This window comes from Musa acuminata, chromosome BXJ3-8, assembly GCF_036884655.1.
Source record: "Musa acuminata AAA Group cultivar baxijiao chromosome BXJ3-8, Cavendish_Baxijiao_AAA, whole genome shotgun sequence".
Taxonomy (NCBI): Eukaryota; Viridiplantae; Streptophyta; class Magnoliopsida; order Zingiberales; family Musaceae; genus Musa; species Musa acuminata.
This window is the reverse complement of record NC_088356.1, coordinates 44,389,777-44,417,775: the sequence shown is the minus strand read 5'-3', so window position 1 is coordinate 44,417,775 and position 27,999 is coordinate 44,389,777. Positions and strand designations below refer to the sequence as shown.

Here is a 27,999-nt window from a genome sequence, read left to right as displayed (position 1 = left end):
CGAGCATGATTGAGACTCGAAATCTAAAATCATCAAAAGATTGCGACTATTCGAAATCTTACAAGAAGAATCAAAGGCCAAATCGAGAAGCAACTACTCATCTGGATCGCAGATTTAAATCGATAATGTTATCGACAATTGACACATCCATAGACTTTGAACATGAAGGGAAAACATCTTTCTGAAGCTGGAAGTGCGGCTTTAATCATTTAGAACCCAAGAAATAACATGTTCTTCTAGGCAGATCCAGTCACCACATCAAACCACAAAAGCCTAATGTTGTACAATTGAATTATAGACCTAGCAGTAGGCTATCTTCTGCAGTTCCAAAGTTCCATAGCTTGAGTGAAGCCGAGAAAGAGCAGACTGGTGCAGAGTATCATAAATCTCATGGCAACTTCACTGATGGGAGAGTCTGGATACCTGCAAGGAATGTTTTGGCCAGTGTTTATTCAACCAGCACTGAGATGAAATTATTGCATACTATCAGTTGGATATTGTTCTAAAGAAATTGGTCACTTCCCTGAGCATGTCTCATCACACAACTAAAAATAACATTGCTTCATGATCTATTAGTATGCCACTAGAAAAAGTTATAAAGATTATGAAAAGGGGTCATCATCTAACAATGTCTGGAATTCCAGATATGTTTGAATTTTATATCCGTAAACAATAGCACTTAAAAGGCTTTATAACCAGAAGTAAAGAAGATATTGTAAAAGTTCGGGCGGAAGTGCCTTATGCTTGTATTTACTGCTTGATCTTTGGAATACATTACTAATGCAAAGCATATCATAAAATTCTATCATAAAAGGCAACTGTTTAAAGAAAAAAAAAACTCTGAACCCACTTGAAAGGAAAAATGCCTAGAAATTATGTCTCCACAAACCTTCGAAACTCAATTTTGTCAAACTATCTTGATGTGGAATACATAACATATGATTAATTGCCCAAGACGAAAATACTGCATGGTGAAAAAAAAGAATGGATGAAAAATAAAACATTTAAGAATGTTTAAAGCACACTGGTTCACGTCAAACTCGATAGCTTATTTCAGGATAAACTACTAAGATACCAAAACAAAACAACCATTTACTCTTAATTAGACACTTTTAAAATATAAATTCAAGTAGTAATATACTAGACGCAACAGACCTAGAGAATTGTCAGAAGATGCAGCTTATGAACTGTAGTACAAAGGTCGAGTGGTTGGTGAAGAAGCAGGCCTTGTATTCGGCATAACACCATAAGGTGATGAGTTCTGTGAAGCTTGAAGTGACCCAGCAGTAGCACTGGAGGTGTTTGCTGAAACTGGGTAATGAGAAACAGGAGCAGTTGCAATGGTTTGACCTGGGTACAAGTTAGGCTCTGAAACAAAGCTTCCACCTGACGTGCTAGAATTCCATGTCAACATTTGACCCTGAGGATTTGTTGCTTGTCCTGTAGCTCCAAAATCACTGCCCACGTATGTGGATGTTCGCTGGGGATAAACTTGCCACCCAGAAGTGGTGGGTAAACCAGGAGCTTGGGACATCATTGGTACACCAGTGTCCTGAATAGTGTAGTCTCTGCTTCTCTCATTATGCACCTAAAAGACAGCATACATACATATAATTGACTGTAAGTAACCATGCACATAAAGGATGAAAGTCTAAGCCAGTGTGCTAATAGAAAGACAACAGAAGGACCTCAAGTGCGCACAATTTTATTTTCTTTTTCCTGATGGATAGATATAATTCTTTCAACAGCCAATTTTTGAAACTTAAAAAAGTTTTATTGCTCCGCTTAACCCAAAAAATTATATATACCTTAAGATTGAGATCAGTATGACGAGAGTATGTCAGATGAAGCTTACAGTAACCACCATCATAGATGCAGTGTCCCTCCAAAGCCTCCTTGGCAACTGACGCAGTCATCACATCTGATGGAAACAAAGAAATGGCACATAGATAACTTAACAGAGCCAAAACATTAGCTTGAAAGTATAAAAGACAATTATCTCAAATAGTATCATGCTTAATTAAATATAAAAAATCCTTTCTATTTCGAACAAAATCATTAACTATATATCATCCTTTAAGATGTTCAATGTGCACGTGAGCACTTAATCACCTAACAACTATTAATTGCTTTAGTACCAACTTTCAACAGTTTTAATTTTCACTGCAATATCTGAAAGCGTGTCTGCAGATAAGCTTGACTATAACAGTCAGGACGAACTAACAAGGAGTACAACAGTTTGTTGTGAAAGGAGGTGATAAAGGCAATATGACAGTAAAAAGACCAGGTAGGATCAGTAAGCATGGATTAGACCAACCGACTCATGACATGACAGTGAACTGATTAAAATTGGTCTTATAGCAGACATGTTAGGCAAATCAAACAGGTCCTTATACAAGAAATGATTGTGCTTGTGTGTCCAGAAAGGACCAGAGATCAAATTTAGCAGCAAGAGGCAAAATAATACCTCTACCAATGGGAGAACAATCGAAGAATTTTGAAGGGCCTCCCTCCCTAACCATGAATTTTGTAGGTTTTTGTAACAATTGGAAATCCTGGCACAACTCCAATGACAAAAGTCATTGCTTCAACTTTCATGAATGACACTGATATAGTTCCTGAAGGTAGTCAGTCCATGGCATATCAGCTGCACAAATAAGGGTAGACTCCCTAGGGCCAGTTGCAGTGCTTGACCACAAAGCCCTTCTAGAGGTCCCCAAGGAGGTTGTGCCCACCAAGATTATCACACGTGAGGATAATTTAGATAAACATGCCCCTCGCCTCGAAAAAAAAAAGCATTTCAACCTGGATTGTCGTTATTTGTGCATAAAGAGAGAACATTAAGCATATCCCTTGCTGGACGCTTGAACTACATAAGAATTAACAACAGATAAAAACTTGCAGATTCAACACAAAATATCATGCAGAACGGCCTGAGAAAGTCACCAGACATGCATCAAGATAAGTCAGCCAGACTAAAACTCCTGGAGGCTTCGGGAAAAAAAATCAGCCACCCATGTCTCAACTTATTCAAACCAGCCAATAGCCCCCTTATCTGAATTGAGACACTAAAAAAATCTGTCCGGATAATTTTGATTTCCTAAAATCTCACTATTTATTATCAGCAACTAAAATTTCTAGTATCTTACAATTTCCTTACAAAAAAACCAAACAGGCATTTCCAAGACTACACAGTCATCATAACTTACCAACTTCGGACAATTTAAAATGATCCAAAAATATTATAAAAGTTCCCACCTTGGGCACCAACAAAATATTATCTCATTCACTTGTATGCCTATTGTAACATCTATATGACCCATCAACAGATGTGACGAAATAAGAAAAAACTCAAATTGACTTCTCAAAACCTACTTAAACCAAAAGTCAGTTTGTGAAGTGAGACCCAAACTGACACAATTTCTTTAAACTGAGAAATTGACCCAAAACCTAAATTAATTGCACCCAAAGTTGACATGAACTGGTTATGATGCACTTATTTTGAGGCCGGGACACATCATGGAAATCACCACCATCAAGAAAGAAAGCCCAAAGGAATGCCCATAACCTGCAAGGGCCAGCCATCAATTCAAAAGCCCTTGGGCATTGGCTTAGAGCTAGGCTGGCCCCAGTATGGCCTAGGCTAACCACTAGAACCCCACGATGTTATGGCAGCACATCGACACTTAAACATCTTCATGGTCACCTGATAGTGTTTAGAAGATTTGAGCAATCTTTACCACGGTCTCATGCAAGGAAACATAGAGTTCACAATGAAAAAGCTTCAAGACACTGATAAACTCCTCCAAAATAGGAGGAGAATGCAGAGACCCATTGGAGTGGGATTTATACCCTTGTTTTATATCAAGGGCCTGCCAACCATACTTGCAGTCACCTTGGGTCCAACCAGGCCTAGTTGGTAACCCACCTCCTTGTGAGGGATGGCCAATCCAAGAGCAATCCTATTGGAATACTCAGAATCAAGACGCAATTAATGTCTCCTGCTATCCTGTATCAATAGTGATGCACACGAAACACTACATGTACTAGTCTACACATGCACATCCACAGGTTCATGTGTACCAAAGTGAAGTGAAGACACATGCACATGGTATCAGTCCATAATCTCCTGCCAGCAAATGGCAGGTGCACAAAAATAACTTGCTCATGCATCTGCAAACATGCACATAAGCACAAGATGCTACCTAAGTTCAGCTTACAACTATTAATTAGAGGGCACCATAGACAAAAGATAAGTTGTGTTGTGTATTTGCACATTCAATCAAAATGGAGACCAAAATTAAAATGCTTATATGCAATTTACTAGAAAATATCAAACATGAAACATCTTTAATAATTTCCATACCAGAATACTGTATCAAGGCCTGCATGCCACCATTTTTCTCAAAAATTAAAATTTTCTGCACAATACCAAAAGCAGAGAAGACCTGTAATTTGTCAAGAACAAACATTGAGTAGGTTCATTTTGATGTTTAGCTGAAAGTTAAAAACATTAATAAAACATGGAGGTAGATAGAAAATGTCTTACTGTATAAAGAACATCAACTGTCACAGCATATTGCAAATTCTCTATAGAAGCTAAAAGAACATTGCTCTCCGGCTCCTTTTTCTTTCCATCATGACCTGGCAAAGCCTGTGAAGGATTTCTTGTAAATACATCAAGGAAAAACAAGAACGAAAAGAATAAAGAAGCAGAAGTGAATTTGATACATAAAAGTTACCTGCAGAGTTCCCTCAATAGCTGACGCATTCACAGGAAGAAAGGGATTTGTGTAATCCCTGTTCATTAAAAAAACAAAGTTTATTAAGGTTTGAGTTATATGCAAGCCCTAGATTGCGACAAATTTGCATAAAAAATCTAAAGATAGAACTTGATGGGGAAAAAAAATCTACTGTGAAATGTGTGATAATAACATGATAGTGTGATAATCTCATACCAATATTCATTTGTTAACTCTTCAGTTAGTTTAAGAAACATAATACACTCCGATTACAACTAAATCTGAAACATGGCAGTGTAACAAGAGCAAACGAAATTCAACAGTTAAAACATCAATAAAATGCCAAACATTTTTCTTACAAGAACTGCTTAAAACAATGTACAAGAGAAGAAACTATAAGTCCAAATTATGGAATCACAGGATTACCCATGTTGCACAATCACGATAAGAGTAGGTCATCTCTTAAGTTCCAAATTTCCTGCCTGATTACAGGAGGCTGAATTTACAGACATGTACCTTCAGCAATTTTACTATATCAAGGAATTATCATGCCCGAAGAACCCACAAAATTTAACTCATGTCAGCTGCTTGAACTATGTATTAGAACTTGTGAAAAGGGAACATGTTACGCAAGATGTAATTTATGCAACAGTATATTGCAAATATATTTAGTGCTCATCATTGTGAGGAACAAATATTACAAAGATGATTCTACAGAACATTACTTCTTGAGCACTGATCAGAAACTGAAGGAAAACAGGTAAGGTCAAGAAATCAACAAATTCAAAAGTAAAAATATAATGGTAATAAAATCATAAAACAGCCTGTGCACTTCTAGCACACAAAAAAACAACAAAATGTACCTGCTCCGATGCGACTGGAATTTGATACTTAAATCTGTGTGGGCTGAATATGAGATACGCAAATGGCAAGATGTAATATGCTCAGGGAGCAAGTACCTGGAACCTTCAAGTTCAATTAGCAATAATTCAAATAAAATAAAAACATATTTTCATACTAAATACAATGCAAAAACACGCAACCTTGGAATACTTCTTCCATCCAACTCATTTCTTGCACTTGCCGCAGTCTCTGCATCCGTGTACTGGATTAATGCCTGCAAAATGATTCAAGTACTGATGGTAAATTACTTCCTGCATTTGTCCTGAAGAGGACCAACACATGTGGTCTCACCTGAAACCCAGCAGCTTTTTCGAATGTGGCAATTTTATGCACAAAACCGAAGGCAGAAAACACCTAAGACAAAATTGAAAAGCTTGTTATGACAAATAGTTAACGAGAAATTTAACCAGCATAGACCACAAGTGTAGCCCCATAAGCTAAAGTCATCCATAGGCACATTAGCATGAGTGCACATATACTTGGAAAAATATATATGCATGCAATAATACAGCTTCTTGTTGTTGTTACTGTTGTCATATGCATGAAAAATCATACTAGAACAATGTCCTCCTAAGAAAATTATGAGGAACACAAGAAACACAATAATAAAAACAGCCTCAAAAGAAAAGAAAAAAAAAAACAGTTTTCGCTCTTGCCAACTGAAATCTTTTATCCATGCATAAACTGCTCCAGCTGTGAAAAGGAGCTCACCCAATTACTCCAGTAAGTTCTTTTGAAGGTAGAAGATATAAAAAAAATTCAACAGGTCAAGTGGAAAGCATCAACCATACATAAGCCAAGGACATTTCGATTCCAAAATATTGAAAATCGAACATACCACCAGATGTTAGAATATTGTTTATGTTATTAAGTCCAACTAATAACCATTTCACAAGGATACAAGGTTTCAAATGTGAAAACGAGATTGTAACATATGTGGTAATTCTCCCAACAAAATAGTTGTATGTAAGTTTTCTCCCATCATTATGGCCCTGCTAGTTCATGCACTGTAAGTTACTAGAAAAGAACAGAAAGAATGAGCATGTCTTTTGCTGAAGAATATTTTTCTTGCGTGCCCCTTACCATAAAAATGATCCAGGCAACCGAAATTCCAATACTTGATAAGACGACCATAAGACTAAAATGGCTCCATGTACAACAAGGGCTCCCAACCAAGAAAACTTACCGAATGAATGACATCTATGCTTACATCACCAGCTTCAACACCTTCAATAGTGACAAGCAAGACATTCCCAGGAACATCACCACCACTCTTGTTATTTGTAATTTCTTGCCTGTTAGAATACTGGATATAGACAGTTTTTCCACGGACTTGGGCTGGCTCAGACGAAGAAGCATAGTACGATACCATTGAAATTGCTTGGTTAAGGTCCACCTACAGAGAAAGAAACATTTTTAAAATGCACTGAGTAATGAATATAGACTTTAAAAAATGAAAATTAACACAAAGGTTGTACCAAGTAGAACTCCTCTGATGCAAAAACTCCAAGAATTAAAAAAATCACAGTTAAATAAAGCATTCACAAGCATACTACAGTAGAAGAAGGTAGCACCTAGTTGATCCAGAGCATGGAAAGTTGAGACCCTAGTTATACTAAAGTACTTGCTGATCACTGGCATTTTGGATTTATTTTATCGAGAAGATGGAAAACGGTTTACAAGAAAAAGTTTTAAGTCCTGTTGACGCGTAGATAAAGCTGGAAGAGTTCTAATTCACGAAGGATCGAATCCTTCATTTCGTCCTATTATGAATTTTCATCTATGAGAAGTTCCAAAAACTCCAATTTGGTGCTTCTGATCTGAATATGAACAGTCGAGAAATTCAATAGCAAACCCAACATTCTTCGTCCAGCGTAAAAATAGTGTGGATTGTTAGCAATGAGTAGCCAAAAGATAATGTACACATATATCACCAAAACTATCACAAGCAACAAGGCACATGATCAAAACAGAGAGACGATACGGACGAATTCGACGAAGGCCTGGTTCTTGTTGGCGCCGACGTTGCACATGGTGTTGACGATCCTGCCAAAGGGCTCGCAGAGGGCAACGAGCTCCTACTCCGTGCACTCCCATGGCAGGTTTCGAACGTGCAGCACCTTCGACGACGTCTGCGTGTACCGAAACTGCTGCTGCCCTCATTGACCCGGCGCCATCCCTTCTACCAATATATATGGTACAAGAAAAATCCCCTCTCCTTTCTACCGTTCAAGATGAGGAATCTCACAAGGATGCTTCCTCTTGCTAGGATTAGGGTTCGAGGGGACAAACAAAGCAAGATTTAGAGGAAATAAGAGTGTAGCTCTTCCCTCCCCCCTCTATTTCGCCTTCCTATCCTTCGATGTCCTTTTCTCAAACCGGAAAAAAGCCCTATCGACCCCCGGTTGTTTTGCTACGTTATCGCTTTCCCGGTTTTACACGAACGGAAACGACACATGTAGCGGGTCCGGTTGCTTCTAGAGAGAACGAGAGACTTCCTGCCGTGTGCGTGAGAACAACGAATCACACGATCCGGACCGTCGGATTTGTCATCGTCATTCGACGGCTAAACTACCATAATTTACCCATCAAAATAAAAGGCTCGATGCTTAACATAAACAACTTAAAATAATCAAATATTTTCTAAATTAAATAAAAGTCATAAAAAATGTTGATCCGAAACAAACAGCTATGTTGAACGACTATGGGACGTGGGACTCGAGACACCGAGTATGCTGTCACGGTACAAACAGCTAGTAAATAAGACTAATCCATAGTCCAATGAGGTGGCTAACTAAATACGTGGTCCTCATAAAACGGTACGCTTACCGAACGCAGATTCCGAAGGTGCAGTCAACCGTGACCCACTGTGGTTCAGGAACATCTGAAGTCTAACTACGCGAGTACCGGACACGTCATTTCCCTAAAGAATGCGGGCTAAGTAGCAGAACAAAATGCGCTGACTTTGGGAGATATTGGACGAGTACAAGGATTTGCTTTGGTCGAGAAATAGAAAGAGATGAAAGAAAGATACTAATTTAAAGATAAGTAGAAAATAATCACCGGAGGTCAACAAGCAAATTCGTTGGAGGAAAGTCTTTCACCGTCTTTTCACGTCTTACATAGGATCATCCAATTTGGAAAACAAATATATATATATATATATATAAAAGATTAAGTGCAGGGCTCCTAGAGAGAAATGATTTAGATTTTTTAATAGATAAATCAAAAGAGAAAGAAGAAAAATAATAATTTAAAGATAACATAAAATAATCACAGATAAAAGTCTCACCTTCTCAATATTATATTTGGACGATGAAATCTTATCATTAAAAATATTAAAATATATATAATAGAAAATATTATACTTGTACCAAATCAAATATATTGTTTATTTTTTCTAAAAATAAAAATATTTTATCCAAAGAGATATACTATTGGACTTGTACCCAATTACACTCTCCTAATTATATATATATATAAAATCATTTTAATGAAAATTATCTTTCATCCTTCATCAACTATCTATCTTTACATTCACCCCTTGCTCTCACCATTAGTTATACTATACGTCCTCTCCTCCCTTCCCCTTTCTCCTCTTATTCCTCTTTTCTTTCTCTCTATATAGTGTCGCTTGCCCTGTTGCCTCACACCCTCCATTCTCATTTTGAGTGGTGTCACTCGTTACCTCCTTTTCGGGAGACAAATAAGGTAAAGAGCATAATAGCAATATCCTTCTTCATATGTGATTTGTTGGATTGGAGAAAGATCACAGAGGAATCGGATCGATTGATGGTGGCATAGAAAACGTTAAAGTATATGAGCTAAATGAGGGTGCATGTAACATTCTCATGATCAACTAAGGTACCAATGCAAAGGGCACAAACAAAGAGGCACATCATGTTAATGACAATGATTATAATTTTATTTTTATCACAAAAAAGAGATTTAGTGTGGCATCACCACTCGTGCTACTACAACCGACGATTTGGGTGGGAGAGTAGCACAATAAGAGGGTTGATTATGCCGGTGATAATAATACACAATTAATTCTTTGGATTGTTCTTCGGGATGGAAGTAGGGTTACGGAAGACGAGAAAAAGGAAAGGAGGATAAGAGAAATAAGGTAATTAGCGATATTACTTGTGTGGGAGCAAGGCGTGGAGGAGATAGAGGTGACCAATGATGTCGTTCGCGATAGATTACGAACAGAGAATGAAAAGATATTTTCATTAATGTGACAAAAAAAAAGGAGTGTGTAAGATAAAAATCAATTAGAAAAAAATATTCGATTAAAACCCAACAGTAAGGGTTTTTTAGTTAAAATAATTTTTTAAAATAATATTCTTAATTTGAAAAATAATTTTTTAAATAAAATTATTTAATAATACTTTCATAAAGAAAATTTTAGATTCTTAGACTAATCAACTTTATTTAAAATAAAAAACCACAGATCTAATTCCAAGCATGTTGTCCCGGTGGAAACACTCGCTGCAGCAAGATATGGTAAAAAGTGAGGAAACCTGCCGAAGAAAGGCTGTCATGGAAAGTGTTCGGATATGGCGTGCGGATGATGGTGACACGAATACTAGACGTCTGCCCAAGGGAAGCCGTCCTATCTAAATAATAAAATATCTCCGGCGCTGTATTGCATTCCATCGTTATTTTAATGTGTCCCGAGATCGAGTCGTGAGAGGAAGAGAGGAAGGGCAAAGACGAACAAACCTGGAGATGGATTCCGCTCCCCAACGCCGTCTCCGAGCCATCGCTGGCCATCTCCTCGCCTCCAGCGACCGCGATCCGAACGCTCGTCTCATCGCCAATCCAACCGCCGGCGAGTTCGCGCTCGGTACTCGTCTTTTTCGGCTTTTCTTGCGTTCCTTTTTTGGGAAACCCATTGAATCCAAAATATTGAAAATCGAACATACCACCATATGTTAGAATATTGTTTATGTTATTAAGTCCAACTAATAACCATTTCACAAGGATACAAGGTTTCAAATGTGAAAACGAGATTGTAACATATGTGGTAATTCTCCCAACAAAATAGTTGTATGTAAGTTTTCTCCCATCATTATTGATGCGGCGGGGCATCTGTTTAAGCCGTGGCCTCGGGGCCGTCGCGGCTCGGTTCGGGGGTCCGAATGTCGGGGATCTCGGGTGGCGTCCTTCGTGGTCTCCCGTGGCCTGTCTCGACGGTCCGGTCGGGACGTCGAGTCGGGGGAGTGCATCGCCGTAGCGCCGGGAAGAGTCGACCTCGTCTGGCACCTGCACAAAGGTCGGGCCGAGGCGCTCAGCCCGACCCCTCCGACGGCCAAGTTAGCGATGTGGAGGGGGTTTCAGATGAAGAAGTGTTTGGAGTCTCCTCTGTAGGGGTTGTCCCCCCTGTAGGGGTTGTGTGTGAGTTTGTCTCTAGTCCCCTTTCCCTCTTAGCATGCGAGGGTATTTATAGGGAAGCTTACTGTGCCTGATGTGCCCCCTTGCAGGAGCAGGTAGCGTCTGACACTGGCGCTGGCGTGGCGTGCGAGACCGAGCTTGGGCAGAATGTTTAATGTGCCTCGGTCGACGTTCTGGTCCGTTTGACCAGGTACTGAGGCGTGATGCGTCATCTGGGACAAGTGACGTCAGCCCCAGTCTTGTCGCCATTATTTCCCTCGTCATATTCCCCCCCCCTGAAGGGAGCCACGCATCGGCTGTTGTTGTAAGAGGGGTCCGAGGTGTGGCTTCAGCTTTTAGTGCTCGTTCTCGTAGAGCAACTGCTGGTTCGTTACCAGGGGCGGAGTCTGGATTTAGCAAATAAGGAAGGCTGGTCGTGCCGCGGTGAGCTCGGGCAGCAGGGGGTCGAGGAGCACGACGCAGGCGGGCAGGTTGGGCCGGCGAGTCGCAAGTCGGAGATCGAACTGGAGCGACTCGGGCCATGGTCTGAGCCGGCGAGTTGCAAGTCGGAGATCGAACTGGAGCGACTCGGGCTATGGTCTGAGCCGGTGAGTCACAAGTCAGAGATCGAACTGGGGCGACTCGGGCTATGGTCTGAAACGGCGAGTCGCAAGTCGGAGATCGACCTGGAGCGACTCGGGCTATGGTCTGGGCCGGCGAGTCGCAAGTCGGAGATCGAACTAGAGCGACTCGGGCTATGGTCTGAGCCGGCGAGTCGCAAGTCGGAGATCGAACTGGGGCGACTCGGGCTATGGTCTGAGCCGGCGAGTCGTAAGTCGGAGATCGACCTGGAGCGACTCGGGCTATGGTCTGGGCCGGTGAGTCGCAAGTCGGAGATCGACTTGGAGCGACTCAGGCTATGGTCTGAGCCGGCGAGTCGCAAGTCGGAGATCGAATTAGAGCGACTCGGGCTATGCGCCAAGGAGCACAACGCAGGCGGGCAGGCCGCGCGGGTGTGTCTTGGGTCCTGGGCAATGTGCGACCGATGAGCACATCTCAATCGGGAAGCCGAGCAGAGGTCGTGGTCTCGGACGACGTGCGGCCGAGGAGCACGACGCAAGTGGGCAGGCCGTGTTAGCGTGTCTCGGGTTATGGGCCGAGCCGGTGAGTCGCAAGTCGGAGGTCGAACTGGAGCGACTCGGGCTATGAGCCAAGCCGGCGAGTCACAAGTCGGAGGTCGAACTGGAGCGACTCGGGCTATGAGCCGAGGAGCATGACACAGGCGGGTAGATCGCGTGGGCGTGTCTCGGTCGACACGTAGCCGAGGAGCACAACTCCGTCGGGCAAGCTGACTAGAGGTGGTCTCGGGCAACACGTTGCCGAGGAATATGACGCGGGCGGGCAGGCCGCGTAGGCGTGTCTCGGGTTATGGGCCGAGCCGGCGAGTCGCAAGTCGGAGATCGAACTGGAGCGACTCGGGCTATGAGCCAAGCTGGCGAGTCGCAAGTCGGAGGTCGAACTGGAGCGACTCGGGCTATGAGCCGAGGAGCACGACACAGGCGGGCAGGCCGCGTGGGGTGAACTCGGCGGTGTGGCCGAGGGACACCGCTCAGGCGGGCAGACCGCGCTGAGGTGAACTCGGTAGCGTATGGCCGAGAAGCTTGGCGTAGGCGGGCTACGGCCGAGGGACGTGACCCAGATGGGCAAGCCGCCCTGAGATGGACTCGGCAGTGCATGGCCGAGGAGCTCGGCGCAAGCAGGCTGGCCACGCAGGCATGGTCACGAGGGTCATGCGGCTGAGGTGTTCGGCGCAGGCAGACTGTGGCCGCGCGGACGCCGCTCAGGAGGGCAGGCCGCGCTAAGGTGGGCTCGGCGGTGTGGCCGAGGGACGTGACCCAGGTGGGCAAGCCGCCCTGAGATGGACTCGGCAGTGCATGGCCGAGGAGCTCGGCGCAGGCAGGCGTGAGCCAAGAGGCGGTCAGGTAAACATGGAGCCTTCGCTTGGAAGAGACTGAGGCAGGGCGGGCCCGAGCGGGCGGCTCTCGTTGCCGCGGTGGTCGGGTCGTAGGGGGGTGCACCGAGCGGGATAATGGTTCGCACTATACCCGTCAGCGCTCGGACTTGATGAGCGAGGTCCTGGAAGGCCTTGAGCGACACATGTGAGGGGTCGCTGGGGGCACGCTCGGGCGGAAGCAGACCCAGGTCGTTGGACAGACACCGGTAGCATTCTGCGGTCGCGACGGGGTGTTCGTCTCGAAGATCTCCATGCGGGGGACTTTCCCCCGGAGCTCCGATCAGGTGTGACCCCTCAACTGTGAGCTCGTCTGAGCCAATTGGATGATCCCTCGACTTTCGGGGCCCTCCTTCTAGCGCCAAAATGATGCGGCGGGGCATCTGTTTAAGCCGTGGTCTCGGGGTCGTCGCGGCTCGGTTCGGGGGTCCGAATGTCGGGGATCTCGGGTGGCGCTAGACCTTCAAGGGGCCTTCAAGGGGCTAGCCGCACATTACTTATAGACAAAATCCCGCCAAAAACAGCGATCCTTCCTCTACTCAGGCATGTCGCATCGGGATGACACAACGTCATTCCGCCATAAATGCAACTTGGCAGGGTAGCCAACAGGCGTGCTACGCGTGGCAAACAACGGGCTCGAAGCGTCGGTCTTCTCGAAAACTGGCGATTCACGAAAAGGTTCGTCCCTTGGACTTCCGAATAGACCAAAGGCTACTTGGCCACCCGCATCTCCCACAGCACAGCGTAAAAGGTCCAATCGAAGTAGCTCCTCGGCCGCAGCCGCCTGCGTCGTGCTCCTCGGCCTCATGTCGCTCGAGACCACGCCCGCACGGCCTGCTCGCCCGAGTCCAGCTCCTCAGCCGCAGCCGCCTGCGTCGTGCTCCTCGGCCTCATGTCGCCCGAAGACCACGCCTGCGCGGCCTGCTCGCTCGAGTCCAGCTCCTCGGTCGCAGCCGCCTGCGTCGCGCTCCTTGGCCTCAGGTTGCCCGAGACCACGCCCGCGCGGTCTGCTCGCTCGAGTCCAGCTCCTCGGCCACAGCCGCCTGCGTCGTGCTCCTCGGCCTCATACCGCCCGAGACCACACCTGCGCGGCCTGCTCGCCCGAGTCCAGCTCCTCGGTAACAGTCGCCTGCATCGTGCTTCTCGATCCCATCCCTCTCGCGGACCACACCCGCGTAGGCGTGGTCTTCGACATGTTTTGATTGCTCAAAAAGAGTTTAAGAAGACAAACATTCATTTGATGCAAAAGAGAAGGATGTAAAGAAGGTTTCTAACAAAACAGAGTGCTTCAAATGTCATGCAATTATAACAAGGTTTGGGAAAAACCATGATAGACTCATGAAAAATTAAGTACAACATATGATCAATATCTTCAGGTCACACAAAAACAATATGGCCAGGGGCATCATGCAACCTAAACTTCAAGAAATACAATGCAGCTGTAGGAATTCATGCAAGTATAATTGGATCATTGATTCAGTGATGAGAAATAGTCAGAAAGTGTTTGGTTTACTGATAAGGTAAGTGAGAGAACTGCAAACTTGCAGATATCGTCTTGGCAAATTTAACAGTCTTTGAGCAGTTCTGAGGATCTCACAGGCTACCGAACTCAGCAAATTGAACTTCTAAATGAAGAGAGAATTTAAACCTAATAGATGCAGCATAAAATGCGAGAGAGCTAACCTGGTGAGATATGTTGTGGATCACCAAGATGGACCTGGCATACTTCATCAAGCCATTGTCGCGGTAGAGGCAGTAAGAAACTAGCCAATGGTTAAAATTCAGGGAATTATATGAAACAACATATGCAGATAACAGAAACAATGATAAATTGGATGCAAAGGTAAGGCCGAGAAATCAGGGAGGATAGAGGCAGTAAGAATTAAGTATGCTAGAGTAGCCTTCAGTTATTTACATCAACCACTCGATTACTCCATCAATTTTCTAAAAAACTTAGATGATTAAACAAAAGTATTATGATTTAATATCTGTTAATTGGCAGAGGACCAACATTGGAGAGTAACTACCATTGTGTGTTTAACGTAAGGTAAATCCTTGCACAAAGTTCCACTGACTCTATCATAATAGAAAAAAAACATAAGGTATCAAAGAAAACCATATATGTCAGTGGCCTTGTTCTTAATTTCCTAAGCCTAATAAATGGAAATGAGTTTAACAACTAGGTCTTTTTTCTAATATAAACTTGGCCTATTAAATAATTTCACCTGCACAGAGATATCTTACATCTTTTAAAACATCGATCAAGAATCAGAAATTGTATGAAACTCCAAAATTTTTAAACAGTAAATTGTTTTGTTAAGGTTCGTTGATACCAAAGTCACAGTCAGTTCTCCATCGACAATTAGTATGCAGAACCATAGAATTAGATGTATGGTATACTGAGTGTAACATACCGATCTGACTGGATACCTCTATGCTAGTACTGCCCGGTTACATATCGTATTCAATCCAATTTTTAATATATATATATATATATATATATATATATATATATATATATATATATATATATACACACTGAATGTTTTGATACTGTGCTGACCGATACCTACCCCTCTGAACGGGTCCTGCTACTGGTACTGTAATGAAATTTTAGACCTAAGACAACACTGTACAATGCTAATTTCAGTCATAAGACATCTGCATGAACTAGGAAACAAAGATACAGAAGAACCAGAAAAAAGAAGTGGGAAAAAGGGTTGGGAATTGGCATTTGCAATTGAGTTAAGCACCTCAAGGACTATCAAGTACTAACTCAAAGCAGCACTGAAGCGGCCACCGACATGACTATATTTTTCACACTAGAAATCATGTTGGAAGTCCCTTCCTGCATTAATCTTAGACAAATGCTCACTACGAATTTCTAATACTGACATATTCTGTTATGTACATCATGGATAGTTGAATATGTTGTTTAGGACAAAGGAGATACCTCTACAGCTACCTTGCATAACAATACCATCCGTTTCAAGATTTCCTGCATTAATTAGCAAAAGACAATATAAATAACTTGTAGAAGGTCATTTCTGCATTTTCAGTGCACAAAAAAATGAAGTAACAAAAAGTGAATAAACTGGATTGACTAATTTACAGGTGTTAAAATTGCAAAAAACTTTTACCAGCCGGTCTCCCCCATAAATGTTGTTCTCTAGATGACGGAAAACTGGACTGTCGATAAATACAAAATCCACACGATCAATATAAGCATGAAAGTAATTTACTTCCAGATCCTGCATCCCATAATATGACATCAACTGGATAAGTATGTATTTATAGCTAAATCTAAAAACCATGACATGAAACAGCAGATACAGACCTGCCCATCAGCTTTGTAATATTTGCGAACACCTATATCTTTGGATTCAGGATAATTGGCATACCTTGGGGAAACAACCTATAATTTACAAAAGAAAGATTGAACTGGCTATGCAACAGCAATATTAAGGAAGCAACTTTTGGACTAACATTATTCTAGTTTGGTAAACCTGCACATTGTAATTGCAGTTTTATGATTTGAATTGCTATTCCAATTTACCTTTCTGTGGAATAGCTAGAGTCACCACCAACATTAACGTGAGATTTGAGGTTCAAACAGAAATTAATCGACAAAAGGGAAAGGAGAAATACCATAACCCGGTGCCCTCTCCTAGCCAAAGCTTTTGGCAGAGTCCCAGCTACATCTCCAAGCCCTCCTGTTGAAGTTAAAAATGATACATGCCAGTGAATCTTATTTTAATATCATAATAACACTTTATAAACCCAAACAACAGTCATTCACTTCATTACCAATTGTGGAGCATAGACTTGATACAACAAATTTTCAGTACTTGAGAGGTAAGAGTAAAAATACAGCAAAAGATCAATCGGAAAATACGAAAATACTAAAAATATCAATACCTGTCTTTGACCAAGGAGCACATTCCGCGGAAACTACTATTACATTCATGGCATTCGCTCCAGCCAGAGGAGGGGAATCCACATTTTCTACCTCAATATCTGCTTCTGTATCTACACCATCAGATTTTGCTTCCGTATGGTTCTGAGCATTCTCATCTTCAGTACCCCTTTCAGATTCTTGTATAATAAGTGATGATTCGACTGAATCATAAGTAGAATCAAGATCTGCATCTTTTGCTAGTCCATCAGCTTGTAGGATATCACCTTGCTCTTCTGCTTCCTCTAAAGAATTTTCAGTTTTACCGATACATTGAGTCTTAGACATCTTAGATTCATTTCGCTCAAAATGAAGATAAAATCATTCATCTTCTCTTCTCTTTTTCTACTGAGAAGAATGCTTGAATCTGATCCTGACATAGAAGTTTCATGGCATCATTCTAAACAACTTGGGAAACTACGAGTTCGGAATCCTTATCGTCTGCATTCTACCTGTGTGTCTTGTCCAGGGGCGTGATCCAGTTGAGGACTTCTTCCATGTCGACTTGCCCGATCAACACATGGACCTCTTCAAGCTGTATGAGCCGATGGGAGGTGACCACTTCAACATCTTCGCGGCCGGCCTCAAGACTGCTGACCGCGTGATCACCGTCAGCCGTGGCTACGCATGGGAGCTCACAACATCCGAAGGTGGGTGGGGACTCCATGAGATCATAAACGAGAACAACTGGAAGTTCCGAGGCATCGTCAACGGGATCGACACAGTGGACTGGAACCCTGAGCTGGATCTTCACCTGCAATCCGATGGCTACAGAAACTATTCCATTGAGACTCTGCAAGCCGGGAAACCACAGTGCAAGGCGGCGCTGCAGAAGGAGCTCGGCCTCCCTGTCCGCGAGGACGTCCCCCTCATCGGATTCATCGGCCGGCTGGATCACCAGAAGGGCGTCGACCTCATTGCGGGTGCGATGCCTTGGATCGTCGGGCAGGACGCGCAGCTGGTGATGCTGGGCACCGGACGGGCCGACCTGGAGGAGATGCTGCGCAAGTTCGACAGGGAGCACCACAACAAGGTGAGGGCGTGGGTGGGGTTCTCGGTGAAGATGGCGCACAGGATCACCGCAGGGGCGGACGTCCTGCTCATGCCATCGCGGTTCGAGCCCTGCGGGCTGAACCAGCTGTACGCCATGAAGTACGGCACGGTCCCGGTGGTGCACGCCGTCGGCGGGCTTCGTGACACGGTGATCCCGTTCGATCCCTTCAGGGAGAGCGGGTTCGGGTGGACGTTCGACCGGGCGGAGGCCAACAAGCTGATCAATGCGCTGGGGAACTGCCTCAACACCTACAGGAACCAGAAGGAGAATTGGAAGGGCCTGCAGACGCGAGGGATGGCACAGGACCTGAGCTGGGACAACGCCGCCAAACATTACGAGGAAGTCCTCGTCTCAGCTAAGTATCAGTGGTGATCTTTGAGAACATGAACGAACAGTATCTATCTCAGCTATCTGATGATCCAATCCGGATCTCTCTTCACCGAACCTGCAAAGATTCGCCGAACATGGAACGTCTATAAGTATTGTGTGCGTCCGTTTGATTGATGACATCAACATTTTGACACGTCTCTCTCTCTCTATCTCTTCCTCGCTGAGGACAGCCCAGTTTTGTTGGATTCTGTGATTAGCCACCGCGTCGACAGCCTCTGCTGCGTACGTGCCAGAGGAAAACAGTCGCACCTGCACGCATAAATACACATCGATTCGCCATACATGTTATTGGTTGGACCAAGAAGCAGCGTCTTCTTCCTCCTCAGCGCTGGAAACCATGGAGAAACCATTGCCAACTGCACCCTACCACTCCCTCGCACTCACAGAGCCCGTCGTGCACCTCTTCAACAAGACCATCTCCATGGGGGTCGTCCTGAAGAATAAGATATCCATGGGGTTCCTCTTCCGGCACCCAGCGCCGTGCGCATCGGGGGTCGTCGATCGTGTCAGACCCGGCGACTCGGCCGACGCTAGCGAGGCGCCCGAGTTGACCAGAGAAGACGTGGAGACGGTGATGGAGATCATTACGGGCATGCCTTGCGGCGCGGACGGTGAGCGGCTCGAGGAGCTGCGTGGCGTGTTCGAGGGGGAGGAGCCGAGCTTGGAGGAAGTGGCGGAGGCGTTCTCCGTCTTCGACGATGACGGTGACGGGGTCATAGAGCCCCTGGACCTGCATCGTGTTCTCTGCAAGCTGGGCTTCCCGGAGGGGGCGGCATTGGAGGCATGCCGACGGATGATCGCTGCGTACGACGAGAACGACGACGGGAGGATCGATTTCAAGGAGTTCATCAAAGTTGTGGAGGGCAGCTTCTTTGATTAATTATTCTTCCTTTTCTTCTTGTCGTCATCATCGTCACATCTATCATTGCGCAAGCAATTAAAACAAACCTAATTTCGAGCATGATTGAGACTCGAAATCTAAAATCATCAAAAGTGTTATGGTAAATAACTTTTTTAGCCGTGGCCTCGGGTTCGACACGGCTCGTTCTGGGGTCCGAATGGCGGGGATCTTTCGCGGCGTGCCTCGGGTCCTTTCGGTGGTCGATCGTGGTGATCTGGATGTCCCGTCAGGGGGAGAGCTCTGCCGCAGCGTCGGGGAAGAGGCAACCTCGCCTCGCACCTGCACACTGGTCAGGTCGGAGGCTCGGCCCGACCCCTCCGACGATCAAGTTAGCGATGTGGAGAGGGTGGTGGAAGAGGGAGTGCTTCTGTGTGAGTTGTCTTCCCCCCTTATTCGTTTAGAACTCTGGGGTATTTTATAGATGAGTTTGACGTTACCTGATGTGGCTGCCTATAGGAGGCAGGCTGGTAGCGTCTAACATGGGGTTGGCGTGGCGTGAAGAACCATGCCTGGGTTAGGTGTTAATGCCGACTTCCTCGGGCAGTGCGTTGACCAGGCATGGCTGACGTCATGGCGTGTCACATCGCCATTTTTGCCCTTATCATATTCCCCCCTCCCCCCCCCTCCCCCCCCCCCCCCCCCCCTCCGAAAGGAGCTATGCGTCGGTTGTCGTATAAGAGGAGTCCGATGCATGGCTTCTGTCTTCAGATGGGCTGGCCGTGCGGACGAGGTCTCGGGGAACATGGAGCCGAAGGGCCGATGAGCACGACGCAAGCAGGCTTGGCCGCACAGGTGAGGTCTCGGACATTATGCGGCCGAGGAGGTGGCCTCGAGCATTACGCGGTCGAGGAGGTGGCCTCAGGCATTATGCGGCCGAGGAGCACGGCGCAGGCGAGCTAGCCGCGCAGGTGTGTATCGAGAACATGAAGCCAAGGAGCATGACGCAGGCGGGCTGGCCGCGCCGGTGTGGTCTCGGGCATTATGCGGCCGAGGATCACGATGCAGGCGGACAGACCGCGCAGGCGTGGTCGCGATGGTCATGCGGCCGAGTAGCACGACGCAGGCGGGCAGACCGCGCAGGTGTGGTCTCGGGCATTATGCGGCCGAGGAGGTGGCCTCGGGCATTATGCGGCCGAGGAGGTGGCTTCGGGCAGCCTGCAGCCGAGGAGCACGGCGCAGGCGGGCCGACCGCGCAAGTGTGTCTCGGGAACACGGGGCCAAGGAGCACGATGCAGGCGGGCGGGCCGCGCAGGTCTGTCTCGGGAACATGGGGCCAAGGAGCACGACGCAGGCGGGCTGGCCGCGCCGGTGTGTCTCGGGAACATGGATCCAAGGAGCACGACGCAGGTGGGCTGGCCACGCAGGCGTGGTCTCGGGCATTATGTGGCCAAGGAGCACGACGTAGGCAGACAGACCGCGCAGGCGTGGTCGCGAGGGTCATGCAGCCGAGTAGCACGACGCAAGCGTGGTCGCGAGGGTCATGTGACCGAGTAGCACGACGCAGGCGGGCAGACCGCGTGGGTATGGTCGCAAGGGCCATGCGGCTGAGTGGCACGACGTGGGCGATCAGGCCACGTGAGGTGGAGTCGAGCAGTGCATAGCAAGGGAAGTGGCTTGGGTCGACAGACACAATTCAAGCGGGCGGGCCGTGCTGAGGTGGACTCGGCAGTGTGTGACCGAGAAGCTCGGTGCAGGCAGGCTACGCCGAGGGACACCGCTCAGGCGGGCAGGCCGCTCTAGGGGGAGCTCGTCAGTGTATGGCCGAGGAGCTCGGCGCAGGAAGGCTGCGGCGCAGTATATAATTTTTTGGGTTAAGCGGAGCAATAAAACTTTTTTAAGTTTCAAAAATTGGCTGTTGAAAGAATTATATCTATCCATCAGGAAAAAGAAAATAAAATTGTGCGCACTTGAGGTCCTTCTGTTGTCTTTCTATTAGCACACTGGCTTAGACTTTCATCCTTTATGTGCATGGTTACTTACAGTCAATTATATGTATGTATGCTGTCTTTTAGGTGCATAATGAGAGAAGCAGAGACTACACTATTCAGGACACTGGTGTACCAATGATGTCCCAAGCTCCTGGTTTACCCACCTCTTCTGGGTGGCAAGTTTATCCCCAGCGAACATCCACATACGTGGGCAGTGATTTTGGAGCTACAGGACAAGCAACAAATCCTCAGGGTCAAATGTTGACATGGAATTCTAGCACGTCAGGTGGAAGCTTTGTTTCAGAGCCTAACTTGTACCCAGGTCAAACCATTGCAACTGCTCCTGTTTCTCATTACCCAGTTTCAGCAAACACCTCCAGTGCTACTGCTGGGTCACTTCAAGCTTCACAGAACTCATCACCTTATGGTGTTATGTCGAATACAAGGCCTGCTTCTTCACCAACCACTCGACCTTTGTACTACAGTTCATAAGCTGCATCTTCTGACAATTCTCTAGGTCTGTTGCGTCTAGTATATTACTACTTGAATTTATATTTTAAAAGTGTCTAATTAAGAGTAAATGGTTGTTTTGTTTTGGTATCTTAGTAGTTTATCCTGAAATAAGCTATCGAGTTTGACGTGAACCAGTGTGCTTTAAACATTCTTAAATGTTTTATTTTTCATCCATTCTTTTTTTTCACCATGCAGTATTTTCGTCTTGGGCAATTAATCATATGTTATGTATTCCACATCAAGATAGTTTGACAAAATTGAGTTTCGAAGGTTTGTGGAGACATAATTTCTAGACAGCGAGGAAGAGATAGAGAGAGAGAGACGTGTCAAAATGTTGATGTCATCAATCAAACGGACGCACACAATACTTATAGACGTTCCATGTTCGGCGAATCTTTGCAGGTTCGGTGAAGAGAGATCCGGATTGGATCATCAGATAGCTGAGATAGATACTGTTCGTTCATGTTCTCAAAGATCACCACTGATACTTAGCTGAGACGAGGACTTCCTCGTAATGTTTGGCGGCGTTGTCCCAGCTCAGGTCCTGTGCCATCCCTCGCGTCTGCAGGCCCTTCCAATTCTCCTTCTGGTTCCTGTAGGTGTTGAGGCAGTTCCCCAGCGCATTGATCAGCTTGTTGGCCTCCGCCCGGTCGAACGTCCACCCGAACCCGCTCTCCCTGAAGGGATCGAACGGGATCACCGTGTCACGAAGCCCGCCGACGGCGTGCACCACCGGGACCGTGCCGTACTTCATGGCGTACAGCTGGTTCAGCCCGCAGGGCTCGAACCGCGATGGCATGAGCAGGACGTCCGCCCCTGCGGTGATCCTGTGCGCCATCTTCACCGAGAACCCCACCCACGCCCTCACCTTGTTGTGGTGCTCCCTGTCGAACTTGCGCAGCATCTCCTCCAGGTCGGCCCGTCCGGTGCCCAGCATCACCAGCTGCGCGTCCTGCCCGACGATCCAAGGCATCGCACCCGCAATGAGGTCGACGCCCTTCTGGTGATCCAGCCGGCCGATGAATCCGATGAGGGGGACGTCCTCGCGGACAGGGAGGCCGAGCTCCTTCTGCAGCGCCGCCTTGCACTGTGGTTTCCCGGCTTGCAGAGTCTCAATGGAATAGTTTCTGTAGCCATCGGATTGCAGGTGAAGATCCAGCTCAGGGTTCCAGTCCACTGTGTCGATCCCGTTGACGATGCCTCGGAACTTCCAGTTGTTCTCGTTTATGATCTCATGGAGTCCCCACCCACCTTCGGATGTTGTGAGCTCCCATGCGTAGCCACGGCTGACGGTGATCACGCGGTCAGCAGTCTTGAGGCCGGCCGCGAAGATGTTGAAGTGGTCACCTCCCATCGGCTCATACAGCTTGAAGAGGTCCATGTGTTGATCGGGCAAGTCGACATGGAAGAAGTCCTCAACTGGACCACGCCCCTGGACAAGACACACAGGTAGAATGCAGACGATAAGGATTCCGAACTCGTAGTTTCCTAAGTTGTTTAGAATGATGCCATGAAACTTCTATGTCAGGATCAGATTCAAGCATTCTTCTCAGTAGAAAAAGAGAAGAGAAGATGAATGATTTCATCTTCATTTTGAGCGAAATGATTTTTCTTTGGTGGTGGTAACTCAGAAATCTTTGCAAGTTTGAAATGAAGCAACTTCAACAAAAATGGGGGAGAAAAGAAATTAAAAGTGGACATGTTTTGATTGCTCAAAAAGAGTTTAAGAAGACAAACATTCATTTGATGCAAAAGAGAAGGATGTAAAGAAGGTTTCTAATAAAACAGAGTGCTTCAAATGTCATGCAATTATAACAAGGTTTGGGAAAAACCATGATAGACTCATGAAAAATTAAGTACAACATATGATCAATATCTTCGGGTCACACAAAAACAATATGGCCAGGGGCATCATGCAACCTAAACTTCAAGAAATACAATGCAGCTGTAGGAATTCATGCAAGTATAATTGGATCATTGATTCAGTGATGAGAAATAGTCAGAAAGTGTTTGGTTTACTGATAAGGTAAGTGAGAGAACTGCAAACTTGCAGATATCGTCTTGGCAAATTTAACAGTCTTTGAGCAGTTCTGAGGATCTCACAGGCTACTGAACTCAGCAAATTGAACTTCTAAATGAAGAGAGAATTTAACAGAAGTTTAACCTAATAGATGCAGCATAAAATGCGAGAGAGCTAACCTGGTGAGATATGTTGTGGATCACCAAGATGGACCTGGCATACTTCATCAAGCCATTGTCGCGGTAGCATGCTTTCAGATACACAGGCAGAAGTGATGTGTGCCAATCGTTCGCAATGAAAATTAAATTTCCATCTCCATAGCATAAGCCGCCACATGGAACATGCCACGGAACCTGCAATTGTATCAGTCTAAACTCGAAACAATGACATATGTTTAACAAGTTGTGAATGAAAAATACAAGGTATATCCACAGAAAAAGGATACTTACCATAAAACTAAATCTTATTGTTCGAATAGAATTAAGTGTTTGGTTATACACCGACTACAGACTTGCGAAGAAATATAACATGAGTGGTATGCAAATTTATCTGCTTCACAACAAAACTGGTTTGCTTATCATGAAAGCCAGAATACTGATAAATCCTAATAGATTATAATTCACAATAACTTTTGATTTTAGAAGAATTATAAGGCAAAAGAAAAAGAGAAACTAGCCAATGGTTAAAATTCAGGGAATTATATGAAACAACATATGCAGATAACAGAAACAATGATAAATTGGATGCAAAGGTAAGACCGAGAAATCAGGGAGGATAGAGGCAGTAAGAACTAAGTATGCTAGAGTAGCCTTCAGTTATTTACATCAACCACTCGATTACTCCATCAATTTTCTAAAAAACTTAGATGATTAAACAAAAGTATTATGATTTAATATCTGTTAATTGGCAGAGGACCAACATTGGAGAGTAACTACCATTGTGTGTTTAACGTAAGGTAAATCCTTGCACAAAGTTCCACTGACTCTATCATAATAGAAAAAAAACATAAGGTATCAAAGAAAACCATATATGTCAGTGGCCTTGTTCTTAATTTCCTAAGCCTAATAAATGGAAATGAGTTTAACAACTAGGCCTTTTTTCTAATATAAACTTGGCCTATTAAATAATTTCACCTGCACAGAGATATCTTACATCTTTTAAAACATCGATCAAGAATCAGAAATTGTATGAAACTCCAAAATTTTTAAATAGTAAATTGTTTTGTTAAGGTTCGTTGATACCAAAGTCACAGTCAGTTCTCCATCGACAATTAGTATGCAGAACCATAGAATTAGATGTATGGTATACTGAGTGTAACATACCGATCTGACTGGATACCTCTATGCTAGTACTGCCCGGTTACATATCGTATTCAATCCAATTTTTAATATATATATATATATATATATATATATATATATATATATATATATATATATATATATATATATATATATATACACTGAATGTTTCGATACTGTGCTGACCGATACCTACCCCTCTGAACGGGTCCTGCTACTGGTACTGTAATGAAATTTTAAACCTAAGACAACACTGTACAATGCTAATTTCAGTCATAAGACATCTGCATAAACTAGGAAACAAAGATACAGAACCAGAAAAAAGAAGTGGGAAAAAGGGCTGGGAATTGGCATTTGCAATTGAGTTAAGCACCTCAAGGACTATCAAGTACTAATCTCAAAGCAGCACTGAAGCGGCCACCGACATGACTATAGTTTTCACACTAGAAATCATGTTGGAAGTCCCTTCCTGCATTAATCTTAGACAAATGCTCACTACGAATTTCTAATACTGACATATTCTGTTATGTACATCATGGATAGTTGAATATGTTGTTTAGGACAAAGGAGATACCTCTACAGCTACCTTGCATAACAATACCATCCGTTTCAAGATTTCCTGCATTAATTAGCGAAAGACAATATAAATAACTTGTAGAAGGTCATTTCTGCATTTTCAGTGCACAAAAAAATGAAGTAACAAAAAGTGAATAAACTGGATTGACTAATTTACAGGTGTTAAAATTGCAAAAAACTTTTACCAGCCGGTCTCCCCCATAAATGTTGTTCTCTAGATGACGGAAAACTGGACTGTCGATAAATACAAAATCCACACGATCAATATAAGCATGAAAATAATTTACTTCCAGATCCTGCATCCCATAATATGACATCAACTGGATAAGTATGTATTTATAGCTAAATCTAAAAACCATGACATGAAACAGCAGATACAGACCTGCCCATCAGCTTTGTAATATTTGCGAACACCTATATCTTTGGATTCAGGATAATTGGCATACCTTGGGGAAACAACCTATAATTTACAAAAGGAAGATTGAACTGGCTATGCAACAGCAATATTAAGGAAGCAACTTTTGGACTAACATTATTCTAGTTTGGTAAACCTGCACATTGTAATTGCAGTTTTATGATTTGAATTGCTATTCCAATTTACCTTTCTGTGGAATAGCTAGAGTCACCACCAACATTAACGTGAGATTTGAGGTTCAAACAGAAATTAATCGACAAAAGGGAAAGGAGAAATACCATAACCCGGTGCCCTCTCCTAGCCAAAGCTTTTGGCAGAGTCCCAGCTACATCTTCAAGCCCTCCTGTTGAAGTTAAAAATGATAAATGTCAGTGAATCTTATTTAAATATCATAATAACACTTTATAAACCCAAACAACAGTCATTCACTTCATTACCAATTGTGGAGCATAGACTTGATACAACAAATTTTCACCTTGCTCTTCTGCTTCCTCTAAAGAATTTTCAGTTTTACCGATACATTGAGTCTTAGACATCTTAGATTCATTTCGCTCAAAATGAAGATAAAATCATTCATCTTCTCTTCTCTTTTTCTACCGAGAAGAATGCTTGAATCTGATCCTGACATAGAAGTTTCATGGCATCATTCTAAACAACTTAGGAAACTACGAGCTCGGAATCCTTATCGTCTGCATTCTACCTGTGTCTTGCCCAGGGTTGTGGTCCCGTTGAGGACTTCTTCCATGTCGACTTGCCCGATCAACACATGGACCTCTTCGAGCTGTATGAGCCGATGGGAGGTGACCACTTCAACATCTTCGCGGCCGGCCTCAAGACTGCTGACCGCGTGATCACCGTCAGCCGTGGCTACGCATGGGAGCTCACAACATCCGAAGGTGGGTGGGGACTCCATGAGATCATAAACGAGAACAACTGGAAGTTCCGAGGCATCGTCAACGGGATCGACACAGTGGACTGGAACCCTGAGCTGGATCTTCACCTGCAATCCGATGGCTACAGAAACTATTCCATTGAGACTCTGCAAGCCGGGAAACCACAGTGCAAGGCGGCGCTGCAGAAGGAGCTCGGCCTCCCTGTCCGCGAGGACGTCCCCCTCATCGGATTCATCGGCCGGCTGGATCACCAGAAGGGCGTCGACCTCATTGCGGGTGCGATGCCTTGTATCGTCGGGCAGGACGCGCAGCTGGTGATGCTGGGCACCGGGCGGGCCGACCTGGAGGAGATGCTGCGCAAGTTCGACAGGGAACACCACAACAAGGTGAGGGCGTGGGTGGGGTTCTCGGTGAAGATGGCGCACAGGATCACCGCAGGGGCGGACGTCCTGCTCATGCCATCGCGGTTCGAGCCCTGCGGGCTGAACCAGCTGTACGCCATGAAGTACGGCACGGTCCCGGTGGTGCACGCCGTCGGCGGGCTTCGTGACACGGTGATCCCGTTCGATCCCTTCAGGGAGAGCGGGTTCGGGTGGACGTTCGACCGGGCGGAGGCCAACAAGCTGATCAATGCGCTGGGGAACTGCCTCAACACCTACAGGAACCAGAAGGAGAATTGGAAGGGCCTGCAGACGCGAGGGATGGCACAGGACCTGAGCTGGGACAAGGCCGCCAAACATTACGAGGAAGTCCTCGTCTCAGCTAAGTATCAGTGGTGATCTTTGAGAACATGAACGAACAGTATCTATCTCAGCTATCTGATGATCCAATCCGGATCTCTCTTCACCGAACCCGCAAAGATTCGCCGAACATGGAACGTCTATAAGTATTGTGTGCGTCCGTTTGATTGATGACATCAACATTTTGACACGTCTCTCTCTCTCTATCTCTTCCTCGCTGTCTAGAAATTATGTCTCCACAAACCTTCGAAACTCAATTTTGTCAAACTATCTTGATGTGG

General features: G+C 45.0%; 5 protein-coding genes across 11 annotated transcripts; 3 read left to right on the top strand and 2 right to left on the bottom strand.

Annotated features, from left to right (window-relative positions):
* Nucleotides 1-85: 85 nt before the first annotated feature.
* On the bottom strand, nt 86-17,412 carry LOC135644552 (polypyrimidine tract-binding protein homolog 1-like). Of its 7 annotated transcripts, XM_065162221.1 has the most exons (16): nt 16,951-17,412; nt 16,681-16,745; nt 16,370-16,447; nt 16,173-16,283; nt 15,986-16,030; nt 14,716-14,757; nt 6,832-7,041; nt 5,937-5,999; nt 5,786-5,859; nt 5,606-5,701; nt 4,743-4,800; nt 4,550-4,654; nt 4,367-4,448; nt 1,809-1,921; nt 1,156-1,588; nt 86-423 (listed from the first exon to the last, which is right to left on the bottom strand). In XM_065162221.1, exons 1-15 carry the CDS (start codon nt 17,273-17,275, stop codon nt 1,181-1,183), a joined length of 1,875 nt encoding a protein of 624 aa, XP_065018293.1. In that variant the 5' UTR covers nt 17,276-17,412; the 3' UTR covers nt 86-423; nt 1,156-1,180. The 7 variants fall into 7 exon arrangements, with proteins under 7 accessions (XP_065018293.1, XP_065018292.1, XP_065018294.1 ...); XM_065162220.1 differs by lacking the exon at nt 86-423 and having other exon boundaries at nt 986-1,588; XM_065162222.1 differs by lacking the exon at nt 86-423 and having other exon boundaries at nt 986-1,588; nt 4,367-4,421.
* A 62-nt stretch (nt 17,413-17,474) lies between these two features.
* Nucleotides 17,475-18,978, top strand: LOC135644555 (granule-bound starch synthase 2, chloroplastic/amyloplastic-like). Its single transcript, XM_065162237.1, has one exon. The coding sequence runs from the start codon at nt 17,508-17,510 to the stop codon at nt 18,411-18,413; it is 906 nt and encodes a 301-aa protein (XP_065018309.1). The 5' UTR covers nt 17,475-17,507; the 3' UTR covers nt 18,414-18,978.
* On the top strand, nt 18,769-19,311 carry LOC135644226 (probable calcium-binding protein CML46). Its single transcript, XM_065161697.1, has one exon. The coding sequence runs from the start codon at nt 18,769-18,771 to the stop codon at nt 19,309-19,311; it is 543 nt and encodes a 180-aa protein (XP_065017769.1).
* Nucleotides 19,312-21,920: 2,609 nt separating this feature from the next.
* Nucleotides 21,921-26,621, bottom strand: LOC135644225 (granule-bound starch synthase 2, chloroplastic/amyloplastic-like). Its single transcript, XM_065161696.1, has 7 exons — nt 26,561-26,621; nt 26,364-26,428; nt 26,053-26,130; nt 25,856-25,966; nt 25,669-25,713; nt 23,973-24,146; nt 21,921-23,205 (listed from the first exon to the last, which is right to left on the bottom strand). Exons 1-7 carry the CDS (start codon nt 26,619-26,621, stop codon nt 22,249-22,251), a joined length of 1,491 nt encoding a protein of 496 aa, XP_065017768.1. The 3' UTR covers nt 21,921-22,248.
* LOC135644556 (granule-bound starch synthase 2, chloroplastic/amyloplastic-like) lies at nt 26,488-27,954 on the top strand. The gene has a single exon (XM_065162238.1). It carries the CDS (start codon nt 26,852-26,854, stop codon nt 27,755-27,757), a length of 906 nt encoding a protein of 301 aa, XP_065018310.1. The 5' UTR covers nt 26,488-26,851; the 3' UTR covers nt 27,758-27,954.
* The last annotated feature ends 45 nt before the right edge of the window (nt 27,955-27,999 follow it).